The 24,325-nt window shown below is 45.4% G+C and overlaps 1 protein-coding gene across 7 annotated transcripts in view; it reads right to left on the bottom strand.

Moving 5' to 3' along the window:
- Positions 1-1,889: 1,889 nt before the first annotated feature.
- LITAF (lipopolysaccharide induced TNF factor) overlaps positions 1,890-24,325 on the bottom strand; it is a 38,267-nt gene continuing 15,831 nt past the window's right edge. For 6 of the 7 annotated variants that reach the window (XM_033101026.1, XM_033101027.1, XM_033101024.1 and 3 more), the window contains exons 2-4: positions 7,842-8,066; positions 5,098-5,254; positions 1,890-3,504 (exon numbers count right to left, since the gene is read on the bottom strand). In XM_033101026.1, the coding sequence (XP_032956917.1) occupies positions 3,396-3,504; positions 5,098-5,254; positions 7,842-8,061 (486 nt within the window). In that variant the 5' untranslated portion in view covers positions 8,062-8,066 and the 3' untranslated portion in view covers positions 1,890-3,395. Of the gene's footprint in view, positions 3,505-5,097; positions 5,255-7,841; positions 8,067-10,349; positions 10,479-24,325 lie in introns of those variants that run through there. The other variant, XM_033101029.1, reaches the window with a different exon arrangement.

Below are 24,325 nucleotides of genomic sequence, written 5' to 3' on the forward strand. Positions count from 1 at the left end.
AGTGGCACGTTTGTGGGGGAAGGGTGGGGAATATAGGAATTCTGTACTCTCTTCTCAATTTTGCTGTCAACCTAAAACTGCTCTAAAAATAGTTAACAGGAAAAAAGAAAAGGTACTTCAATGTGTGAACATTTTCCTAATACTGCCGAGAACGGCCACAAAACAGTTAAGTAAATACACTAGATTGTATACTTGGCTAGGAACTGTTTTTTTTTAATCTTTTCTGAGCCTCAGAATCTTGTTTTCTTTAAAATTCTTAGACTAAAAAAAAAAAGTCTGCTTTCTCTTTCACTGCCCTTGCTGGATCTACTTTCAATTCACTCATGCGCCTATGAAAAACAGAGACTCATTGTAAACATTTGAGTCATAAATGGAGGAGATAACGTTATTAGGCTCCAAAATGCAAATCAGAATTTTGTTAAACGTCTACACTTACTCCTAACGGAGTTTTTTGAGCCCAGGAAGTCAGAGGATTTTAACATCCCAAACATGAGGTCTGTCACTGGGACAGAACCAAGGCCAAATAGTGCGTGCGTGTATGAAACCACATTTATAATAGTTCAGCACCCATTAGAAGTGTGCTCCATAGCAACTAAAAAGCCAGTTGTCCCAGGAAAGAACATTTCCATACGTACGTACTGCTGTGCTCAGCCAGGAATTGGTCATGTGCTTCAAGTTGGCTTAACTGGATGTAATAACTAAATACTTTTTGTTAACAAGACACAAACCAACACTTACGTATGAGGTTACTTCACCTGGACAGACTACAGCATATAAGAAGTACAGCCCTGGGCCAGCCCAGTGACTCACGTGGTTGGAGCCCCGTGCTCCTAATGCCAAGGTCGCTGGTTCGATTCCCCAATGGCCAGTGAGCTGCGCCCTCTACGGCTAAGATTGTGAACAACGGCTCTACCTGGAGCTGCACTCATAGCTGGGCAGCCATGAGCAGCTGGAGGTCGGTGTGCGTGGCCGGCAAAAAAAAAAAGTACAGCTCTTTTGGGTTTGAAATTGGTAAAATTCTTCTTTGAGGACCAAGTCGACATAAAGTGCTTTCATTAATTGAATAAATGTTATTCAGTATTTGCAACAGGCTAACACCAAAATCCCCAACAGTAGAAGAACAAAAGAGCCTTCTAATTCATACAGATATATGAATAAGCCTGTACTTTGAACAGTAAAATGGAAGGTGCAATAAATGCTTCCCACTCCAGGCAGCTGATATTATTTTTAAGTTCCACAGAATATATATTTTATGGTCCTTGAAACTGGGCTTTTGTTTTGAAGACCTTGCGTATGTAATTAATAACAGTTTGAGAACACGCACATACCACCATCTGAACAAAACTGCTAAATATGCATGGACGTGGACGTTGTCAAATGAAAGGAAAACACAGGAGGAAGATGGAGCGAGCAACAATTTTTCAAGGCGGTGAGATCGGGTTTAAACGATGACGTGAGCCATACCAAGATGACATTATTTTCTTGCACCTTCCAAAATGAAGTTTTATCACCAGGTTGGAAAAGGAAGGATGACATTCATATTCCTGGCAAGTTACAATGCTCTCCTTCTTGCATCTCACAACCACCCTGATCAATTAACAAAGCATGTTTTGTTTGGAGAATGAATGAGGACGACTTTCTTCTGTGCATTTTATTAAAACTTGAAAGCTGTGGCTGGCTGCCAGCGATGACGCCTATTGGGTTCCAATAGTCTAATGTTCAAATCTGACTTGCTAGCAATCCATGCAACTCAGCGGTGGTCATCTTGACACCGCGGGATGTTCAGGAAATCTGAAGTTTTTATCAGGAAGGTTTTTCTACCATACGGAGCACATAAAGGTTCTTTGTAACAACGGCTGGAACACAACACGAGACCTTTCTTCACACCGTAAGAATTGATAAATAGTTCACCGAGTGAACCAAAGACTTTATTTTTTAAAAGCAGATAAACACCAACGTACGATGTAGTATCCATATTTGTTGCAAAAATAATTATTGGAACTTTCAAAAACATCAAACAGATAAGCTGAATCAATGGTTATGACTATAATTTTCAGCCAATATACAGATTTTCACTCAAGGTCTAGGACTGATTTTTACATAATATTATTCACAAGCGTTTCCTGTGTCTATGTATTATCAAAACGGGAACTCTTGGAAGTCGAGTCCGGCTTTGTCTTGATTTCAAAGATGACACAGCAGCAAACCAAGAACTCTGGCTTGCTGCTTGAGTCCTAGAAATCATGTCTTCTGATGTTGTACAACAAATTATATTTCTGAAAAATAAAATCAGGCTTTAGATTCCTTTGTAGTTCAGGTCCCCAAGCTTTTCGGCACCATGGTACCTGGATATGCTCACATAAGCTTTTGTCTTTCCAAACACACTGTCAGGAACCCAAAAGGGGCTCCACTTTCAGAGTTCCATTATAGAGGTTTTTAAGAACATTCTAAACCCAAGTAAAGGCAATGGATGCAATTATCCATTACTTTCTCTGTTAAGGAAAAAAAGAATATGTGAGTGCCCTAGCAAATGGGAAAATGATACCAACGGTATCGTTACAGAGAATGGTTCTATAAATCCCTCTTTTCAAAATTATGTTCAAAGGTGTTTAAGACCAAAGGAGGTCATAAAAACTGTTAATACAAACAATTCCTCTACAAGAAGAAAGCTCCTCATGGAAAGTGGCCGAGGATCTGGTACAAACAACCAAGGGAAGGCAGATCAACGATAAGATCCAGCTCTCTATTTCTAGCATGCATTCATGACCTCATGGATATGTGTCTGGTGGGTGTGAAGAGCCCCTCCATGTACTTAAAAACAAATTAAGAAACTAAAGTGAATTTATGTGCTAATGAAAAGCCTGCAGTTACAAAATCTGAGAACCAAGGCCTTGGTCTGTAAGGCAAGATTTTTGTCACCAGAAGTGGAAACAGATGGACATGTGGTGGTAGGCACTAAAGGCTGGTTCAGCCATATTCGGGCCAGAAGAGTCTCAAAAATAAGGCAACCTGTGGCCTCTCAGTGGGAGCCACTACTGGAAAGGCCCACTGAGGCAAGGAAAGAAGCTGGAAAGGCAAATCACCAGCAGATATTCAGACGGGGCAACAATCACAGGTAGACGGGATGAGTTGGGGTCACGGGCAGGCAGGAAACCCCTGACCCAGAACTCAAGGTCACTGTCTTTGCATGTCCTGTGCACGACTCGAGGCAGCAATTGCTGGGGTTTGGAAGTGTGTTACTTTTGCGATGTTCCCCCCCACAAAGTAGACATGAAGGAGAAGCCCCCCTGTAGAGGCGAGACCACCAAGGTGGAACCTCCACCAGGGGTGGGGCTGGGTGAGAGTCGGAAAGGACTTTGCTGCCACACACGGCTTCCTCCAGGTCTGGCTGAGTCCTACAAACGCTTGTAGCTGCCCAGGAGAGCTTTGCAGTTGGGACAGTAATGGTCCACGTCCTGCAGAGCGTCCACACAGAAAGGGATGAAGCAGCAGCCCGCTATGCACCTGGGAGAACAAAAACAGCCACACAAGGATCATGTTATCGACAGGAATAGTTTGGATGGTGGCCACCACAAAGATATGTCAGATGTCCTAGCACCCTGGGACTAACTTGGAAAAAGGATCTCAAGGTGGGATCATCCTGGATTATTTAGTTGGGATCCCTAAACCCAATAACTAGTGTCCTTCTAAGCAGAGAAAAGGACACACAGAAATACAGAGGGGACAAAGGCCACGTGAAGACAGGCAGAGACTGGAGTGACGCAGCCATAAGCCAAGGAATAGCTAGACGACTAGAAGCTGTTAAGAGGTAGGGAGTCTGCCCTTAGAGCCCTTGGAGGGAACATGACCTTGTGGGCTCCTTGATTTTGGACTTTCAGCTTCCAGAACTGTGAGAAGATATTTCTATTGCTTTCAACCAATAGGTTTGTGGTCAGATGTTATGGCAGCCCTAGGAAACTAATACGCCAACCAACACCAAGGCTGCTCCCACAAACAGACTATACTGAGCGCATTTTCAAATCTTGGGTTATCTGGGCATCTTTCAAGGTCTTAGATTGAGGCTGGTGAACTTCTTTTATAAAGGGCCAGATAGTATATAATTTATCTGTCCTTTTAGTATAAAAGCAGCCATAGATAATCCATATACAAATGATATGATGTGTCCCAATGAAACTGAAACTGGGCAAGATTTGGCCCAGGGGCTGTAGTGTGCTGGCCCGTTTCAGACGGGTCACCTTTGCATATGGAGAGGCTATTTCTTACAACAACAAAATAAAGTTCCCCAAAATAATGTCTCTTAACCTACATAATCAGTAAACACAGACAGGGCCTTCACACAGCCTGCGGCGTAACAAGAACTAGCCAGTTGTACAAGAGTCAAAGGCTCCTGAAAAGACATGTGTAAGCATCGTTTCCTTTGAGGAGGAAAACAGAGCCCCATGTTTTTCTGAGTGATTCTCATGGCCAGAAATAAGGAGGCTGCCTTATCTGTTTGGGAGGGGGGAAATCAATTGTGTTTCTTCAACTTTCTCCCAGAACAGAAACTATTATCTCTTTCAATATGATACCCTGGGTGCAGACATAAATATTTACACGATCTCCAGTGGAGGCAAAGGGAAACATACTTGGGGTCATAAAAGGATAAAAAGTTTTGAAGAGATGAGTATCAAGTGTTTTAACGTACGGGTTGTTTAAAGCTTCTTTCAGAGTTCAGGCAAACATTATTACTTAGGTCATGAAATTCTAGAAGAAAATGAAATTCCTAGGGTATCACCCTACACAGAGGCAAGCAGCTGCGGTACTTGTCCCTAGAAGCAGAGTGGGATCTGAGCAGATGAGCAAGAAGCAAGGATGGGACAGCAGCTTCCAGGTGTCGACACGCTCCAGGGCAGTGGTTCTCAACTGGGGACGATTTCTGGTTATAACAGTGGGTGCAGGGGTGCTATTGGCATCTAGTGCGTGAAGGCCAGGGACGCGCGCAACATCCTACATGCACAGGATGGCCTCTCACAAGACAGAAGCTATGTGTTACAGTTGAGAAGTCCTGCACGAGAGGAATGTGTGACAGCCCAGGGGCCAAGTGGACCCCAGACTTACCCAAGCAGGCACAGGCTCCCACAGGAGAGCCAGGTGAGAGCGCCAGCATTGTAGGACAGCTGAGTCACAATCATCTTGCTGCAGGAAGGACAACACATCTGGACTGGGCGGTCAAAAAAGGAGACTGGCTGCTGCACGTAGACCGTCTGCACGGCAACTGATGGGAGGGAAAAAACAGAGCCTGATCACTGAACAAGGGAAGCATTTATTATGTGACAAAAAGGTGGAGGCATGGTCTCCACAGATACTTGCACACCCACGTTCACAGCAGCACTATTCACAAGAGCCAAAAGGTGGAAGTGACCCAAGTGCCCATGGATGGGTAAGTGGATAAGCAAAAGGTGGTCTAGCCATACACTGGAACATTCTTCCGCCATGAAAAGGTGTGAAGTTCTGACCAGCACTACAACACGGATGCATCCTGAGGACGTTATGCTAAGTGAAATCAACCAGCCATAAAAGGGCACATCCTGTGTGACTGCTCACTTGTGAGGTACCCAGAGGAGCCAAAAGGCACAGAGACAGAAAGTAGAAGGTAGTGGTCAGGGGCTGTGGGAAGGAGGGAATGGGAGTTGGTGCTTAATGGGGACAGTTTCAGTTTTATGAGATGAAAACGTTGTGGAGAGGGATGGTTGGAGGTGGTTAGATGACAATGTGACTGCTGCAAATGCCACTGAACTATACCCTGCAAAGTGCTTAAGATGATGCATTTTACGTTGTGTATTTTACCATAATTTTAAAAATGCTGGGTGAGAGAGGAGAAGAAATGACAAAAGGGGGAAAAAAAGGAAATAGTGCCAGATTTCCAGAATTATCATTTGAGGGGTTCTCAGAACCTCCACACGAGATGGGGAAAAGGACTGAGTGGTCCTGGAGGAAGAACAGGGCCCCGCTTGGCCAGGCTTTCAAACTGCCCAGGGAATCGTGTGGGGAGCTTATCGAGAACACAGACTCCTGGGCCCTTCCCCCCAAACTACTTTTTTTTTTCTTTTGATTTTTTTTTTTCTATTTTATTCACTCTGACATTTTTTTTTAAATTAGTTTCAGGTGCACAAGACAAAGTACTACTTAGACGTTTATCCTTTATATCCCTCATACAGTGTGAACCCCCTGCCCCCATCCACTACCCCTCTGACATCGCACAGCCATGACATTTCCACTGTCTCTACTTTTTAAGCTCCCTGAGTGGTTCTACGAAGGTGGTCTGCAGATGGTAAGTGACATGGTAGGTTTTAGCTCCCCTTTTCTTCATTCATAGATTAGTGGTGGCCAGAGGCTGAGGCAGGGAGAATGGGGAGTGACTGCTGGCGAGCACAGGGTGTCTTTCTGGGGTGCTGGAAGCGTTCTGAAATTAGTTCTGATGGTTGTGCAACTCTGTCAATACACTAAAACCACTGAACTGTACACTTGAAAAGAGTGAACTTTATGGTCTAGAAATTCGATCTCAAGGAAGCTGCTACTTAAAAAAATGGAAGTAACAGAGTTGTTGCTAGGATGACATGAGATAAAGCTGGTAAAGAAAGAACCTTACCCCGTGCCTGGTACCCCTCTTTTCCCTGAAAGAGGCTCCTTAGTCAACTCCAACGCCCAGTGATAAGGCTGGAGTTTATCGAGCCAGGGAACACGGACCCAGTTCTTTACAGGTCGGGGATCCGTGTCGCTACATGCCATGAGCATATGAAATCATGCTAAAAAGAGAAAACTGGGGAAAACGTGTACAGACAGTCCCACTCAGAGAGAATCGAGGTGCTGTCAGTCCTGTAGCCTTTAGTTTGCATGTTCTTTTTGGGTTTTGGCAAAGTTGTTTAAGCTCATATTTCTGTCAGAGAGACTTCCTTCTGTTCGTTTTTATGTTGTTGGAATGCCATTTTCTATCATCTATGTAGTAGGGGAAATTAACGATTGCTCAGAACTAACTGAACCTAATACTCCTAGAAAGACCTAGAAAGGCCCTCCTTCTAGAAAAGCATTATCGAAGCATATTTTAGCACTTACATATAAATTCTGTTAAGTCTTTTTTTTGGGGGGAGGAGGGTGCTGGTGGTGCAAGAATGAGTTATTTATACAGCAGAGCATGATCTAAAATCGTCTGAAGTCATTATCTTATCCTCTTCTATCTCAAGTCAAAGTTCCTTCAGCACTTTTAATCAAACAATTACTCATAAAGCTTTATTTCATCTTAACCCACTGATGTAGGTACTTGATGAACCCCATCTTACAGATGGGGAAACTGAGGCACAAGGAAGTTTGGTGAACCCTGTCAGTCTGACTCACAGGCCCACTCTCTGACCTGGTGATTCTTCCAGAGCTGCTTGCGCTACTGAGTCAGCTACGTACGTGGAGAGCAGGAAGCACCCAAGGGCAAGACTGTGAAGTTGCAGGAAGGGAGGGGAGCAGTCTTTGCAAATGGTAGACTGGGGTGGGTTTCAGATCACCCACTCCTCTCTTGACTGTTTCTTCTCCCGTCCTACGGCAGGCCTGGCCTTGGGGCAGGGCTTTTCCAATCAAACCTCAGCAAGAAGGGTGGGGGCCCTTAAAAGCAAACTCTCATTGCCAAATTCCTCTGGGATAGACGGTTGTGGCTCTGTGATAAGTGCCAAAGGATTGGTTTATGGCAGACTTGGAAAAGCTCATAAACTGCTTTACTGTGGAAAAGCCTTGAGCCTCACTGAGGCAGAACCTAAAAGACTGTATGTGACGTTTCAGAATGAGTGATAAAAGGGACCAGGGTAAAAGGGACATACTTGCATTGGCGTTGGGGACGGGCATTGGCTGGGTGTAGTACGCAGGAGGGTTCATGCCCTTCCCATCCGGGCCAGCCACGAGCCCTGTGGCTGGCCCAGGCACGGGGCCAGGAGGCGTGGGGTAGTAACTGTTAATGGCCACCGTCTCTTCATAGGATGGGGGAGCGGTCGGCGCCGACGAAGGCCCAGCGGCCGCCTGGTAGGGTCCTGGAGCAGACATTTTACCTAAAGCAAAACCAGAAGATACCAGATCAGCAATTCAAAAGACATCTTTTTCTTTTCCACCATCATCTTTAATTTTCTCCCTGACAAACAGAAAATCTGAGAAAATGACTTGTGTCCAGCTTTGTCCACTAGCCAGAAAGGGAGTTCATGTCCCTTCAAGACCCAAGAATTATCACCTTAACAAAGATTCCCTAAATAAAAATAAAAGGTAAATAATGACAAGCTAAAATCGCCAAAACCTAGAAAATCCCAAGGGCAAACATCAATCAAATTTGAGCAGAAGTTTCTTCATACTTTAAACCATTACCCAAAGACTGTCACGTCTAGTGTTTTTTCTGTCTTTTTTTTTAAGTGCTATGGTTTTTACGAATAGTGTTTCAGGTGACCGAAAAGACAAAGGCATTCAAAAACCAAATGTGGTGCCGAACAAACCAAGCCAGATGCCAAACGTACATGCTGTGTGATGCCATTTACATAAAGTTCAGAAGCGGACAAAATGAATCATGGCGTTAGAAGTCGGGAAAGTGGTGACTCTGAGGAGGCAGGGAAGAGTCTGGAAGGGGCGAGAGGAGCGCCTTTTGGGGTGGGGAGTCAGTCACGTTCTCTCTTCATCTGGGGGCTGATTACATGGGTATGTCCACTGTGAAAATTCGAGTTGTAAAGTTATGTGCACTTCTCTGTATGTAAACACAGTTTATAAGTTTTTATTTTTAAAGCACACACACACACACACACACACACACACACACACACACACACACACACACACCAGTTCCCATTTTGAAAAATGAGTATCAGAGCAGCCAGGCACATATTTCCTTTTGTGAGGGCAAAGAAAGGATTTTTTTTCTCATAGAGCTGATGCCCGCCTAGAATTACATGGCCTGTACCCAGGGTGTGTTCCTCTCTGAAGGCCCATGCTCATAGCCCCAGGGCAACCGGAACAGGACACAGTGCCATCCTTTGTGCGGCTGTTTTCCAGCGGGACACGGCCAAGGCTGCTGTGTTAGAAGAGCCATTCAAACCTGTCTCAGGAGAACTGGCGATCTGAGCTCCCACGGCAGTGAGCCTCGGTCCAGGCCTGCCGCCCCTCCCCATGCATTCTGCCTCATCTTCTAGAACCCGTGGGAAGCAGAGGCAGCAATTAATTCTGCTGCAGGGAAAAGGGGAGAATCCTTCGAGGAAGCTCTGCCATTAAGCCGAGCTCGAAAGAAGAGATTGCTCTGGGGGGGAAGAGAAGAAAGGGCATTCATTTCAAAGTGGAAAGCGAGTCATGGGAAAGCGGATACATGCAACACAAAGTCAATAACTTAAGCGGGGTAGGTTGGGGCTGGGTTCTAGAGAATTTTGCAAGTCCTCTGGAGTTGTTTGGAGACTTTATAAGCCTGTGTTGTCCGATGGAACTTTCTGGAAGGATGGAAATGTTCTCTATTTTGGGTTGTCCGATAGGGATGTCACCAACCACATGAGGCTGTTGAACACTGAGGAACTCAATTTTTAAATTGTATTTAAGCTTAAGCAATTTAAATTTAAAATCAAATACTCAATTCAACTACTGGAAAAACGTTTATGTAAGTCCGGGACATCTTGGGTATGTGAATCTACTTTTTCAACAGCAAATTTAATAAACTCTGAACTGAGATAAAATGTTTTTGATAAAATTTTAGCATCCACTTTAGGATATGATATGAATATAAAATACACCCTGGACTTCAAAAACTTTTAAAAACATGAATGGGAAATGTCTCGTTTATAATTTTTTATATCAACTGCATGCTGAAATGATAATATTTCAGATAGCTGGAATTCAGTTAAATATGTTGTTAAAGTTCATTTCATCTGTTTCTTTCTAACTTTTTAAAATGTGGCTACTGAACAATTTAAAATGACCTATGTGGCGTGTCTTCTGGTTCTACTGGACGGGAATACTATGTATAGAGCAATGGAAGCCATGGAAAGTGACAAAGAGGAAGGCCCAACCCTAGAAAGGATAGATGAACCAGAAGCAAGAAGTAAGGGCTGAGGGCCCCTACGTGTGGGTGGGTGGAGGGGACAGCAGGGCCAACACCCAGGTGTACAGGAGAGGGTTAGGCAGGAGGGCAGAGGGGTTTAACAAGGTCACAGGACATTTTTGTGGAAACAGGCTCAGGGGTTAAAATAAACGAGAACATTGTGAAAAGTGGTTAAGGAATGTTGCCTCTGATTTACATGTACAGAAATGCAGAGGGCAGAGGAAGAAGGACTGCAAAGGTCAGGCCCAGGGCACTTCTCTGTCAGGCTTACCCCCTAGGTCAGCTGACAGTCCCTCAGCTCGGCCCCAGGAACTCCCACATCTGCTTCTGGCAGGAACTGGGCTGGAGGAGACTTCAGCTGGGGAACAGGTCACGGTGCTCTGCAGTAACTTACATCCGTGTTCAACGTCAAGGACGTGCTGTCCCTTCCTGTCTCAGGAAAGGCAGACCCAGAGCTGCCTACTCGATTTATTATAAAAACTGAGTCATGTGAAAAACCACAAGAGCAGAAAATGCCATGCGTACAGAAAGCCTAAAATAACCCCGTTTGCTGTGGCTGCAAATGGAGTGCTTTGGGAGGGAAAAATAAGGCCCGAGATGCCCTAAATTGTGCAAATACTTTGGGTCAAACCGCTGGAAGCCAATGACTCAACTCAGAAGTGGAATTCCTCTACTTCAAAACCACTGCCTTTCTCCTTTAAAAGTAAAGAAACGTGGCCAGAAATTGTATTGTAAAGAGTGAACACAACAACAAAAACAAAACAAAAAAGAATTAAAAACTTCGAAAGTTAGAAAAAGAGTGAACATACAAGTGTCAGGGGGTGGGGGCCTTCTGTCCAGGAACTGTAAGGGAGCCCCTTGTTCTGGGAATTAAGGCTTGGGCCCCTCCATTTATTGACCAGGTATCATCCTTGTGGTCACATCCTATTTTCTGGAACTTTAGGACACTGCCTCTTAGGAACACTGCTTTTGGATCAAACAGTCACATAAACACACCTATAATTCCAAAAAGAATAAGAGCAACAGACTAGAATAGTAAAAAAGAAAAGAAAAGAAAAGCAATAACCCATAACCAGCTGGTTTGTAAGCTTTCTAAGTAAATTCCACCGCATTCCTGCCCCAGGCCAGGAAATGCCACTTCCTTCACGCCCGGTTCTTTTTCTGCCCCCCACCCATCTCTTTTTAATTTGGCTTCACCAAGGGGCAGAGGCCCACCTACCCACCCTTCCAGAAAGGATTTGCTCAACTTGCCTCCACCCCTTCTTCCTAAGCCCCCCAATGTGACACTCTTAGATCAGCAGTCGCTCACCGCAACACACACATACATACGTACATGATATACATGCACGCAGGCGCGCACACACACACACAGGCACATACAGTCCATTGTCACCAGAGAACCCTTTGTTATTCCGGATCAGGCCGCCTGTGTGCTGAGGCGCTAGCACAATTACATCTAATACTTGTGTCCCTTTTTCTGGGACAAACTGGAAACCCTAGGAAAGCATCTCTGAATTTAACAAAACAGCAAAGCCCCAGTTTTGCACATAAAAGCACAGCCTTGAGAATCCTGGGTGGCTGGGGCAGTCTCTGCAGAGCCCTGGTTGCTATGGTTACGAGGAGCTTTGTGGGGAGAAAGAAAGGAACAAACAAGGGGGTCTCCTGCGTCCTTCCCCAGTTGTTTAACTTTGTTATTAAGCCCCTGAGAGTGGCTTTCTCCATTGTCCATTCAAAAGAATACACGTAGAAAGCCCGTTTCCAAGCACCTTCCACCCACCCCCACAGAAATCAAGAAAACACGAGGGGTTGGGGATTTCTGTTTTCATCATCTCAGAATGACTCTTTTATTAGCTACTTCTAAATCCAGGCAAGCACTCCAGACCCATGTTTTAAATACGGAAAATGTGACCAGGCTGGGCTCACGGGCTTGTGACCTGCACAGTCCCACAGGGCCCCACGCTCAGTGGAAACTCTGTGGCTGCCATCTTGAAATTGTGGAACCTTTTGTGAAGGACAGGCCCGTGCGGCACTGGGGTACAATGTCCTGTCGCCGAACGTGATCACTGGTGAGAGAAAAGGAAAAGGTGGTGCTCCTGATCCATGGAGCTACATTTCTGTTGCAAGAACTGGGCTTGGCCTTGGAAATTGGCTCATGACAAGTTGCATAATCCTGGCCCCTTGTTTCTCATCTGTGAATTTGCCACTTGGAATTCTGGGATCCCTAGCTGAAAATTTTCCTTGTCCCGAAGTCTCAACAATTTGCTCGGTGAAAGATATTCTCTTACAGGGGCACTGAGGGATAGAAGGGTATTTATCCCTGGGCCTACAGGAATGAGTGGGAGTAGTTCATTCATGAACCCCGGTAGAGAACAGAATCGCTCAATCTTGTTTTCATTACAGCTGCCTCCCCCACTACCTTCCCACCCCCTGCCCTAAGGAGAAAAATTAAATTATATTTAAATTTAATTAATTAATTTAAATATAATTTAATTTCTGCCTAACAAGAGAAATGAAATACTAAGAAATAAGGTTTCATTGGGAAGGGTTGAGTTTTGGAAGGCCACACACCACTGTAATATCTAAGACTTTTTTCCTACCCCTCCGCTCCCCCAAGAATGGATTTTTACTACCTTGGGTCCCCACTGAGAAGTCCCAGTGTGGGTCCAATGAGTTTTCCAAATCACCAACATGTATTCATTTAGTATTTCTAAAATGTGCCTCCTTTTTTCTTACTGTCATAACCTTCCCTTAACCAAGTCCTAATGTCCCTTAAATCTGTCTATTCTTTTACAGTCACGCCCAGCCCTCTCAAGCCTTAATCTCATGAGCCACAACCGGCAGAGGTGAGCAGGATGGGGTGACCACTTCCTCTTATCATCAGTCACTCGTCTGGGTCTTGAATCTGCTGTGTCCTTACCCCAGGAAGAAAATGAAGATTGGGCCGGCCCGGTGGCTCAGGTGGTTGGACCTCCATGCTCCTAACGCCGAACGTTACCGGTTCGATTCCCACATGGGCCAGTGGGCTCTCAACCACAAGGCTGCCAGTTCAATTCCTCAAGTCCCGCAAGGGATGATGGGCTCTGCCCCCTGCAACTAAGATTGAACACGGCACCTTGAGCTGAGCTGCCGCTGAGCTCCCGGATGGCTCAGTTGGTTGGAGCGCGTCCTCTCAACCACAAGGTTGCTGGTTCAACTCCCGCAAGGGATGGTGGGCTGTGCCCCCTGCAACTAGAAACGGGACCTGGAGCTGAGCTGCGCCCGACACAACTAAGACTGAAAGGACAACAACTTGACTTTGAAAAAGTCCTGCAAGTACACACTGTTCCCCAATAAAGTAAAAAAAAAAAAAATTATAATTAAAAAAAAGATAAAGAAAGGGAAGATTGGTAAGGGGTACCGGATAAGTAGGCTGTTAAAACCTTGTTTTGGCAACTTTGAGTGCAGACGTTCTGGCCTGAGCAAAATCTACTCTTCTCCACTCCCACCCCAGATTTACAACACATTAAGATGAACCATAACAGGTTCTTACTTTACGGTGATGGGCCCTGTAACTCATGCCCTTACAGGCACCATCCCAAGTAATTTTCATACCCCTGAGTCAGGAATTATTGTTACCATCATCCTGACTTACAAATGAAGAAACTGGGGCCCAGAGAGGTTCAGTTGTTTGTCCAAAGTCACACAGATGGAGTGTCAGGGCTGGGGTTTGAACCCACACCCATCGGACTCAGGAACTCTTTTGTATGCCTTGCCTCCAAACGAAACGTTAAAAGAAAATAAACTCTTAGTGGGAGAAACACATCTGAATGTCTCTCGAGATATCAACTCTCTGCCTCCCTAACATGGGTAAAAAGATGCATTTCCTGCAGACTTCCACACCACACACCACACACCTAAAACAAACAAACAAAAAGACCAGCCTATAATGGATTCTAACTAATTTTGTCACTGCAGACTTTGCAGTTCAAAAGGATCTGCTTCTTTAATAAGGAAGGGGGCACAGCATCTTATTGATCAACCAAAGGGAGATGTCCACAAAGCCCTTCCTTCTCGATTTGGGGAAACAGACAATGAAGGGGAAATCTCAGAATTTCAGATATGCAACTTTTGTCCAAAGATGCATATTTAAAGCGACAGTGTGTGCGGCTGGGCTATCTCAGTTACCTGTTGCAACACGAGGGGAGAACAGGCAAAGCCTCGGGGCTGCTGAGTCTCAAAGCAGCTCAGTCTCAGCTTTTAATATTGCTCTGCTGAAAGAGAAGGAAAGAGCCCCGGAAGTCCTAGAGAAAAGCCACGTCTTCAGGCCCTGTGACCTTCATGCCGACCTGACACTGATATTGATTAACTGATTCTGAAACTCAGGGAGGTGGGAATAAACTCCACAAGGAACCTTGCTTTCAGCAACAGATCTGCTCCTCAAAATTTTGGCTGAAACAGCCTGAGAATTCCCTGAAGCATACTGGGGGGAGCTGCTACTTCAGGCGCTCACCACAAGCTTGAGAGTCATCTTACTTGTTCTGTGTCTGCACCTCACGGTCATTCGATGTTTTGGGAGCCAAGCCTGGTAGTGAGAGGTCTGCCCGGAATCCTCAATTCAAAGGGAAGGGTCTAAAGATGTCTGGCCGACCAGCTTTATCACTAATAAGTCAGTTCTAAGACATCACCAGAATGAGCCTCAAAAACACGATGCTTAAGTAAGAGAAGCCAGACTCAAAAGGCCACATGTTGTGTGATTCCATTTATATGAAATGTCCAGGGTAGGCAAATCCACAGAGACAGAAAGCAAATTAGTGGTGGCCAGGGACTGGAGGGAGGGTGTTGGGAGGAAATGGGGGGTGACTGTTAATGGGTGTGAGGTTTCTTTTTGGGGTGATGAAAATATTCTAGAAAGAAAGGTGACAGCTGCACAATACTGTGAATGGACTACATGCCACTGAATCATACACTTTAAAATGGTGCATTTTATGTTTTGTGAAGTTTTACCTCAATAAAAAAAATACAAATAAAAAGGCATTGCTGGAAATCTCTGATCTCCAATGTCACAAGCCAAGGCTTACAACTCGAGCCTCCAAATTCACCACTAGTCTTAGGTCAGCCCATCCTATGGTCCCCATTTACCTAAAATCAAGACGACTGGGGTCTTCTGGGTGCTCCCCAACATACCCCACCAGGGTGACCAAAGGTCCTGGGTTGCCCAGGATGGAGCGGGCTCCCAGGATGCACTAGACCCCTACTCCCCACCCCTCTCACTTCACCTCCCACCATGTTGCAAATGCAAATCTTTTGTGAGTCTGCAGCCATGACAAATGCCCCAAACATGGCGGTGCGCTTTCCTCTTTGAACTCCTTTTCCTTCTTCCTTCCCAATGCGCCTGCAAATTCCTCTCACCTATCACATGTCAGCATGTATGTCACCTTCTCCAAGAAGTCACCTCTGGCTCTCCCCAGGGAGAATTCCTCCCTGAACCTCTCTACACAGTGCAGAAGCCCAGGGCGCAGGGTCTGGAGCCAGACCACCTGTGGTTACAGCCAGGCTCCCACACGTCCCACGACATGTTGGTGCCTTGGTTTCCCCATCTGTACAATGGGCACACTGCTAGTTTCTTAAGGTTCTTGGGAGGATGAAATGAATCCACTGTGAAAAGTATCCAAAACAAGGGCAGATAATCACTCAGTACATGCTAGCTGCTATTAAACGTGCTTTTCTGCTGTACCTGTCACACAGCACCTTTCTTTACTTGTCTGTCTTCCCGACCAGTCTATGGGCCCTATAACGGCAAGGATCAAAATTTATGAAAATATGCACCCCCAGTACCTAGAACGAGGCTCCAAACATCATGCGTGCTTCACAGGATGACCCAGCACCCCATTTTGACCGGGACTGAGGGGTTTCCCTCGATAGGGCACTTTTGGTGTGAAACTGGGACAGGACAAGTTGGTCACCCTGATGCTTTAACAAATGTTCGTGGAAAACAATACCTGGGTACGAAAAGACCCATCTTAGATGGCATCAAGATTTGGAAGCAGATATAAATGGGAGGGCGTCTTACCCTAATGGCTTCAACTCAGAATCTGAGAAAACAACGTTTTTAAAGAAAGATGTTCACGTGATGACACGCCTGTCATGGATGGTCTCACAGTTCAGCTCAAAGTAACACGAGGACTTGGCCAAAGCATTACCAAATATGTTCCAGAATTGGAATCACTTAATTGGGTCTGGAATCCTTCATTTCCTCCAGTATTTGGGGGTGGGGGGGATGTTAGTCAACAGGGCATCCTGGGATGTGCAGCAAGCGATCAAGTCAAGATGTGGGTGGAAAGAAATGGAAAGGGGAAGTGAGGAGGCATGCAAACACCAACAAGATAAAATCAGGAAGGAAAAAAAAAAGCCACAGTCTCTGAAACTCAAGATCGCTTCATTTTTCCTCCTGGACGTAAGCTGATGGCATTGCTAGAATCCCTGCTGTGCGGAGGCCTGGTTTCTGCCAATATCCACTCCCGGTCCTGGGTGGGGTTATGGGAGAGAGTGAGGAGGGACACTTCCTGCATTGTCCATTCAAGAGCTGGACTCATGACCACTCTCCTTGCTGCCACCACCCCAAACTCAGAAGTACGTGTCACTCCGTGTTCATTACCTGATCCTGGGTGTGGCTCAAAAGCTACTTGTTCATCATGGGTGATGTGTCATACATTCTTCAGAAATGACAATGTGTCTTTTTTCATGAGTGTCAAGACAATTCCAAGATGCCATAACGTCAGCAAGCCCTGCTGACACGCGTGGACAGGAAGGGGGAACAGAGTTCACACCTTTGCAGGTATCTCCATCCTCAGTGCCGCTCAATACCCAGCAAGGACTGAAGGGACACGAGTGGCAAAGGAGGGACTTAAGGAGTCTCAGGTCACTTTTCCTTTCCACCCCCATCCTTTTCTGGTGAAATGACCAACAGGAAGGAAGGGCCCAAAAGCAAAAGAGGAAGAGGACAGAGAGCTAATGCCCAATGCTGAGAATTCTCTTTGGACAATTGGACAAGACACAATAAGGCTTCACGGCAGAATCCAATCAGAAAAATGCCCTGGTGGGGAAATCGAGCTCATGGCCACTGAGCTCAGAGATATCACAGGAGGGACGTCTCTGCCTGGTGTCCAAGACACTGTCACACATGCCGTTTTCAGAGACACCTGCGTGTATCCCCTGGTTACTCACAAGATATGGGCGGCTACCACCCACATCTCAGGACACAGTAGGAATGGCCTGGACCTTGGCCTGGCCCACTGAGTACCCAACAGTCACCAAGAAAAGAGAAGACATGGAGGAATGTGAGCAGGTGGAGCACGCTGGGGTAACAAAAAGTCCCAAAGAAAAGGATTAAGACAATGGGATTTTAAGGCCGGTGGAATGTTTAAGAGCAGAAACTCTGGAACCAAACTCCCTCGGTTCAAATTCCAACTGTGCCACTTCCAGGCTGGGTGAACTTGGGTGGCTAGCTTCATTTCTCTGTGCCTCGATTTCCTCATCTGAAAAATGGGCTAACAGTAACTGTACATCAGAGGGTTGCTGTACTAACGAAGCGAGCAGGTGTGCTCAGAACACTGGGCACATGGGTTCTATAAACACATCAGTTCTAATCATTTACAGGGAAGCTGAGGAAAGCCCAGAGAGGGCTCATTTGCCCACAGTGACACAGGTTTCACCACGAGGAGGCATGAGGACCCGGGCACAAACCCCATCACACCACGTGTATCCCGTTCTCTATGATAGTTCAAATCTTTCCTTGTTAAAATGTATAAACAAAACGCCTCTTTGCTCAGCGTGGGTCCTCAGCCCCTCAGGCTCCTGCCTCTTTCATGTCCACTGGTGAACCCCCGACCACCACCAGCTTCCTTCCTCCCTCAGCCTCCACTGCCAAGCCCACTCCGTTTCCTGCCCCTTCTCCCGAGGCTGCCGGGCATTTCCCCTGGAAGGACTTCCTCATCGGGCCTGGTCCTGCACCTCTGTCTCCTTTAGGGGCTGCTCCTCCCCCATCAGCCCTTCCACAGCACGTCCCCAGGGGTTCGGGGGTCTGCACACAGCTCCTGTGGTCCCCCCACTCCTCAATGTCCATGGGCCACCCCTGGACAACTTCATCTTCTCATACAAGAAGATTCTCATCTCTCTCCACAGCAGGGAGGTACAGATGGTCAGGTGTAGTATCGTCAGTGAGAAGTCATGTGGACATCACATGTCTGCTGACACAATGGGGTGAAAAGGGTACGTCAGCTCTGTGGTCTTCCTCCCCCAAACCTCTGACCCCAGGCTCGTCATGAGAAAACATCAGACAAACCCAGACTGAACAACTTCCTCCAGGAGACCAGGCCTGTCCTCCTCAAAACCAAGGAAATAAAAGGTTATAAAAACCAAGGAAAGTCCGAGAAACTGTCACAGACCAGAGGAGGAGACCTGACAATTATATAAAATGTAGGAGCCTGGGACAGAATACGGTGGGAAAACTGGTGGCCTTCAAATCAAGTCTGGAGTTCGGTTCGTAGTAAGGTACCAGTGGCAGTTTCTTAGTTGGGACAAACACACCCGGCGATGTAAGAGGTTGACAATGGGAAGCGCATGGAGTACATGGGACTTCCGCACTAAGTGTGCAACATACCTGTAGATCTAAAACTATTCTAAATTTAAAAGTTTGTTTTTTTACATTTTTCATTCATCATTAGATTTGCCATTTTTACTTGGCAGAAAGCATAATGTTTGCTTACACATGGAACTAGCCTGCGGGTAGATGTCACCCAGGGCTGGTGAGAAGGTAAACTGAGGCTCACAGGATGGAAGCATTTACCCAAATTTAACATGCACAAGTCCTGTGACTCGGCAATTCCCCCTCTAGGAATTGGTATTAGATATAAATAACCCCATGCATGGACCAAGTGACAAAACCATGAGCACACAAGGGTAGTCGCTGCCATGTTGCTGGAACCATCTAAGTGTCCATCGCAGAGGACCAGGCAGATTGGCAATGGCCCATCAACGCAAGGCAATGGTATGTACCCATCAAAACAGAGCGCGGTGGGAGGGGGGTGGGAGATGAGGGTACAGGGGACCCAACATATGGTGATGGAAGGAGAACTGACTCTGGGTGGGGAACACATAATGTGATATACAGATGATGTATTACAGAATTGTACACTTGAAATCTATGTAACTTGACTAACCATTGTCACCCCAATAAACTTTAATTAAAAAAAGAAGAAAAACAAATAAATCTTAGTGCCTTAAAACAAACAAACAGAAAAACAGAACGAGGAGTTTTACGTGCAGAAATGCAGTTATCTCCAAGACGATCACTGCATGAAAAAAGCCCGAAAAGTATGTACAGCCAGCCACCATTTGTGTATAAGGAAGAAGGATGTACATGTTTCCTTACGTAATATGCATAAAGTGTCTCCCAAAGGATACACAAGAAGCTGGTCACAGGGGCCGCCTGAAAGCAGGGGAGGAGGTGAGCTGGGGATGCTGTGGGACGAATACTTGTCACATTTAAACCCTTGTTGATCCTTTGTATGTTCAGCCATAGCAATCTCACAGAACATGAAGAAAAAAATTAGATGAAATATATTTATTAGTTATGACTCAACAAATTTATAATTTATTGATTATAATTTAAAACATTTATTATCATGCATTTATAATTAAATAATATTAAACCTTTTTTTAATGGGGAAAAAAAGTTTCCTCTCCAAATCCTGACCGGCCCTCTTCAAGCTGGCTTCCCGAGTCCTCCTACGTCTGTGCAAAATGACACCATCACAGCGCTTTGTCCATGAGCTGTGTATTTAGTCCCTGCCCAGCCGCTGGCCCTCGGCCTCTCCCTGAGTGTTTGCAGAGTGATTAAAGCTTCTGATCACTTGTTTGGTGAGATGTGCACTCCACTCCACCATTCCTGCTGGATCATCCCCAAATCAGTACAGCAATACCCTCTTTACCGCTAAGCTAGAGTTCTCCTCTCTGTATATTGTGCTGTGATCCGTTTTTCATGCAGGAGGATCTGAAAGCCGATGGTGGACGAGCACCCTCGATGGTCCCAAGGAATCCACGTGGGGAAGCAAAGTCAACCGACATGGGCAGATATGGGGGCAGACACAAAAGGGAAACTGAGTCCAGATTCTAAGGCAAGCAGAGAGTCTGGGGGACAGTGTGGCTGAGCACACAGAAAGCAGCAGGCACACCTGTGTCCTGTGGGGAGGTCAGGAAGATGGGATGGGCTATGGGAGCCTTTACGCCACCAAGAGCCTGGCCCGGGGAAGGTGGGCACCAGGCTGGGCCTTCCGGGGAGGGACCCCAAAGGTTTCATTAACCAGCAGCCCAAGCATGATTTCAAGTCCCCCCACCCGCCACCAAAGTATTCAACTCCTGCCAAGGAGAGTTCAGATTCTAAAAATAAGCCTCAAAACCTAGAATACGGGAGAAGCCAAGCACAGGAGAAGCTACCCAACGACTCATCCATGTAAACACACATCAGAGGCCCCCCGCCCACAGCCAAGAGGTCCGCCTCCCGCTCAGATCACAGCTACACACAAGGAAAACTCCAGTCTCATAACTTCTGGGGTTGCTTCATTCTGACTGACGGCCTCTTTCAACACCCCTCCCCAGAAAGTATCTTCACTGTGTTCAAAAATCGATCCCATATTTTTCTCTGCCTTCTTAAAATTTGCAAAAATAAATCAATGCCACCCCAGGCTGCGATAGTCCAACCGGGGCTGATGGCAGGCCCATCTCCATTTGCCGCTTCCAACCTTTCCAGGACTGGGAGCCCAGAACCTGGGGCTCCAGGTAAAGCAAGCGTTCCTGTTTCCTTGGGAGCCTCCTGTGAGTAAGGTAAACAAGCTTGGGCATCTGGCTTGATGATAACATCTGTGTTACTTGGGAGTCTTATGTTTGCTTATTTCCTCAATTCCCGCTGGCTGGTATTATAACTGTCATGTCTTTGAAAACGGTGGAAAACAACAGTTTTGCCTTTAGCAAAATTTGGGAATAAGGCGAGCCGGCAGTAAATGTTAACTGCTGCATTCTTTTAAAGCCTGTCCCACTTCCGACCTAGCCCGCACAATTCAGCCCTCGATGGCATATGCTTTCCTCACGCTTCCTAACAACTTCCTGTCTGCAAATCAAGTGCTGTCCCCCAAACGGGACCACACTGCACCCCTCCAGGGGAAGGGCTCTCTTCCCTATTTCCCTGGATTCCCCACAGGGCTTTGGGAAAGTGATACACAGCCTACCTCTTCCATGGAGCTCAGATTTCGTGTCATATGTGGCCTCTCTACCCCATAAACGATGGCCATTATCTACAGTGAAAACTCTTTAGAAGTGTGTATTTTTTAAATGAAGAAGACAAGACAAAAATCTTCCTTACCAGACGAATTCCAAACGATATATACAGACACCTTCCCCTCCAGGAAGTGGAATTTAATCTTTTCCCTCTCCCTCCTGCGTGTGGACTATTAGTTAGTATCTTGCTTTTAAAGAATAATCAATGAAAAGAGAAAACGAGTAACTCTACAGTGGAGAAGCCTGGCAAACACTGTCTTTATTCGGTGACTAAGGTCTTAGTGATGCCATGTGGCTATCGTGTACCCCCTGATGTGACAGGATGGGAAGGGCTCGTCACCTCTGTGGCATTCTTCCCCAAACCAATAACCCACGTGCAGGCATGAGAAAATCATCAGACAAACCCAATTCGAGAGAAATTCTACAAAATCCCTGCCCGGTACTCCTCAGAAAATGGTTATGAAAAACAAGGAAAGATTGAGCAACTGTAACAGACCAGAGGAGACGGGGAGATGGGCTTGGGAGATGGACGGGGAGAATGGCTTGGGAGCTTGGAACGGAAAAAAGGACCTCAGTGTATAAAAACCAAACTCCAAATAAAGACTTCGGAGTCTTTATTGATTAATAGTGGGCACCAACGTCAAGTTTCCTAGTTTGACAAATGTACTGTGCTGATGCTGGAAGATGCTGGCAGTGGGGGGGGCAGCGGGGGAGCGGTGGACGGGAACCCCGTGTATAAACCGCACCTTTCCTGCAAATCTAAAATTAAACTAGAAGGTGAACTGGAGCAGGCAGGCCTCCCCCAAAAGCATTCAAGTTCAATTTCTTAAAAATGTAAAAAAGGGTTTATTTCTTTAAGAAAGTATTTTTTAAGTGTATTTTGGTTAAATGTAAAAGATGAAGCGGAGGCAGGGGTGATGACCAGTGTTTCTAATATTTCTAGTTAGGGAGGTAAAAAAAAAAAAAAAAAAGAAAGAAAGAAAAAGAAAAAGACACACACAAAATTAAGCAAATGATCAGGCCTTAAAATTTAAGGAATCTCCAAAACTCCTCCCAGCTGAACGCACATCGAAGCCCCACAAATCTATACCCCTTCCCTTAAGATGTAGACTTTTAAAGTGGTCTTAAACACATGTGGGTAATAAACTCTTCTAAAAATACATCCTTGTGCTATGTCTAGGAACAGTTTTTTAGATTTAGGTATCAGATCAACACACAAAAGGGCAAGGCCTTCAGAGAGAAGATAAAGCCCCGTTTTTCACCACCAACTTAATCCTTTAAGATCAGTGCTTTCAGGAAGAAAAAAGGAAGATTATTCAATTCCACACCCCTTTCCCACCCTCCAGCCCCAGAAAAGAAACCTGGGAGACATCAGGGAATATGAGCATCACAGAAATGACCCCGGGAGACCCCAGGAAAAAAAAGAGATTCCTTTGGCAAAGGGCACACATGCAAATTGTCAGGTCTCCAAAGAAAATAGCCTAGTTTGTAGATAGGCTGAGGACCAGCTGGAAAGGCCCAAACGGTCTGGTCTTTTATGGTCTCTGGAGAAAAATGTTCTTTACAATAATGTGAGCATAAGTGAAACCTGATTACAAAAGCCCTAAGGCTTGTACATTTATTAAATGGAATACTGCTCAAAATCCTTAAGGTAAGGGCCACTGGCTAGCCATTTTTAAAATACAAAGATTCTACAATGCTGTTTATGTTGTAATGGAATTTAACCTGTAGAAAATATCCAACGTGACTGGTGCTTCTTAAATTCTAAATTAATAAGGAGGAAGAATTTAGACAAAAGGGGAAATTGGACTCTCCAGCCGTCTCTGGGAAAGGAAGTGAAAAATTGTATTAGGGTTCTTAGGCTATTTGACCCCCTAAACAAATTCAATTCAGTATACCTCTGTAAAAACACAGACGTTCATAGTGAAATAGTTCAGAGCAACGCTTTCAAATTCCATTTTCTGAATTCAGTCTGTTTCTGCAGGGCGCTATGTTCCACAAGTTACAGATAAAGTTACCACAATCTGAAAGCCAGGTTCAAACATGGCGCAAGTACAAATTACAGTGAATTGTGGAATGAGAAGTGCTTCCACCGGGGAGTGGGGCCGCTCCCCCAGAACCAGAGAGGGCAATTTCCCTCTGGATTCCTGTGAAACCACATCCCGGGTTTCCACATGAATGATGGTTTTTGATGAAACAGTGCAATGAGAATATTAACAGGACTGCTCTGGGAGACAAAACTGCGTGTACCCTGATTGCAACTTCATGAAAACAAACAAAAACAAAAAACAAGCACCATGGCAAAAGACCAAGCTGCTGAATTAAATAAATAAATAAATAATGCTAGTTGCTTTCATTCACAGTGAGATTATGCCTGATTTTCTTCTTTATCTTCTATACTCTCTGTAATATTGTTACTTTTTATATAACTTTAAAAAAATATCAATGCATTATCTATGAAAATAACCTCCCTGGACCCAAGGTTCAGGCAAGTCAATTGCTAAGCTCCTAAATTTACCCCAGGAACACTGTCAATTCTACAGCTCCACGAGCTAAGTAGCTTAAATTCTCCATCATTATACGGTATTCTCTGAAGTTAACACAGATGAAGAAGAAAGTGATAAAGAAGAAAGTGTCCCAACTTTCAGGATGCTAGTGAATCAACTTCCTACGTACTAGGAGGTGAACAGGAAATCACTACACAGACACGCTTTGATTTTCCCTTTCTTCTGTCCCTGCCTTAAATCCTATGAAATTATATACGGTTCTTGAAGAGACAGCTTCATTAGCTACAAAAGTGTTATCAGGGCTGCTCCAAGTGCCAGCGCAGGTTCAAACAACAAGACGACATTGTGAGGACCCAGGAAAGTACCGCTTTGAGCTCAGATAACAATTTTAAGGTAAGTAAACACTAATCCAGTGCAAAACAGGTCAAGG

The sequence above is a fragment of the Rhinolophus ferrumequinum genome (assembly GCF_004115265.2).
Source record: "Rhinolophus ferrumequinum isolate MPI-CBG mRhiFer1 chromosome 15 unlocalized genomic scaffold, mRhiFer1_v1.p scaffold_54_arrow_ctg1_1, whole genome shotgun sequence".
In the NCBI taxonomy this organism is placed as follows: Eukaryota; Metazoa; Chordata; class Mammalia; order Chiroptera; family Rhinolophidae; genus Rhinolophus; species Rhinolophus ferrumequinum.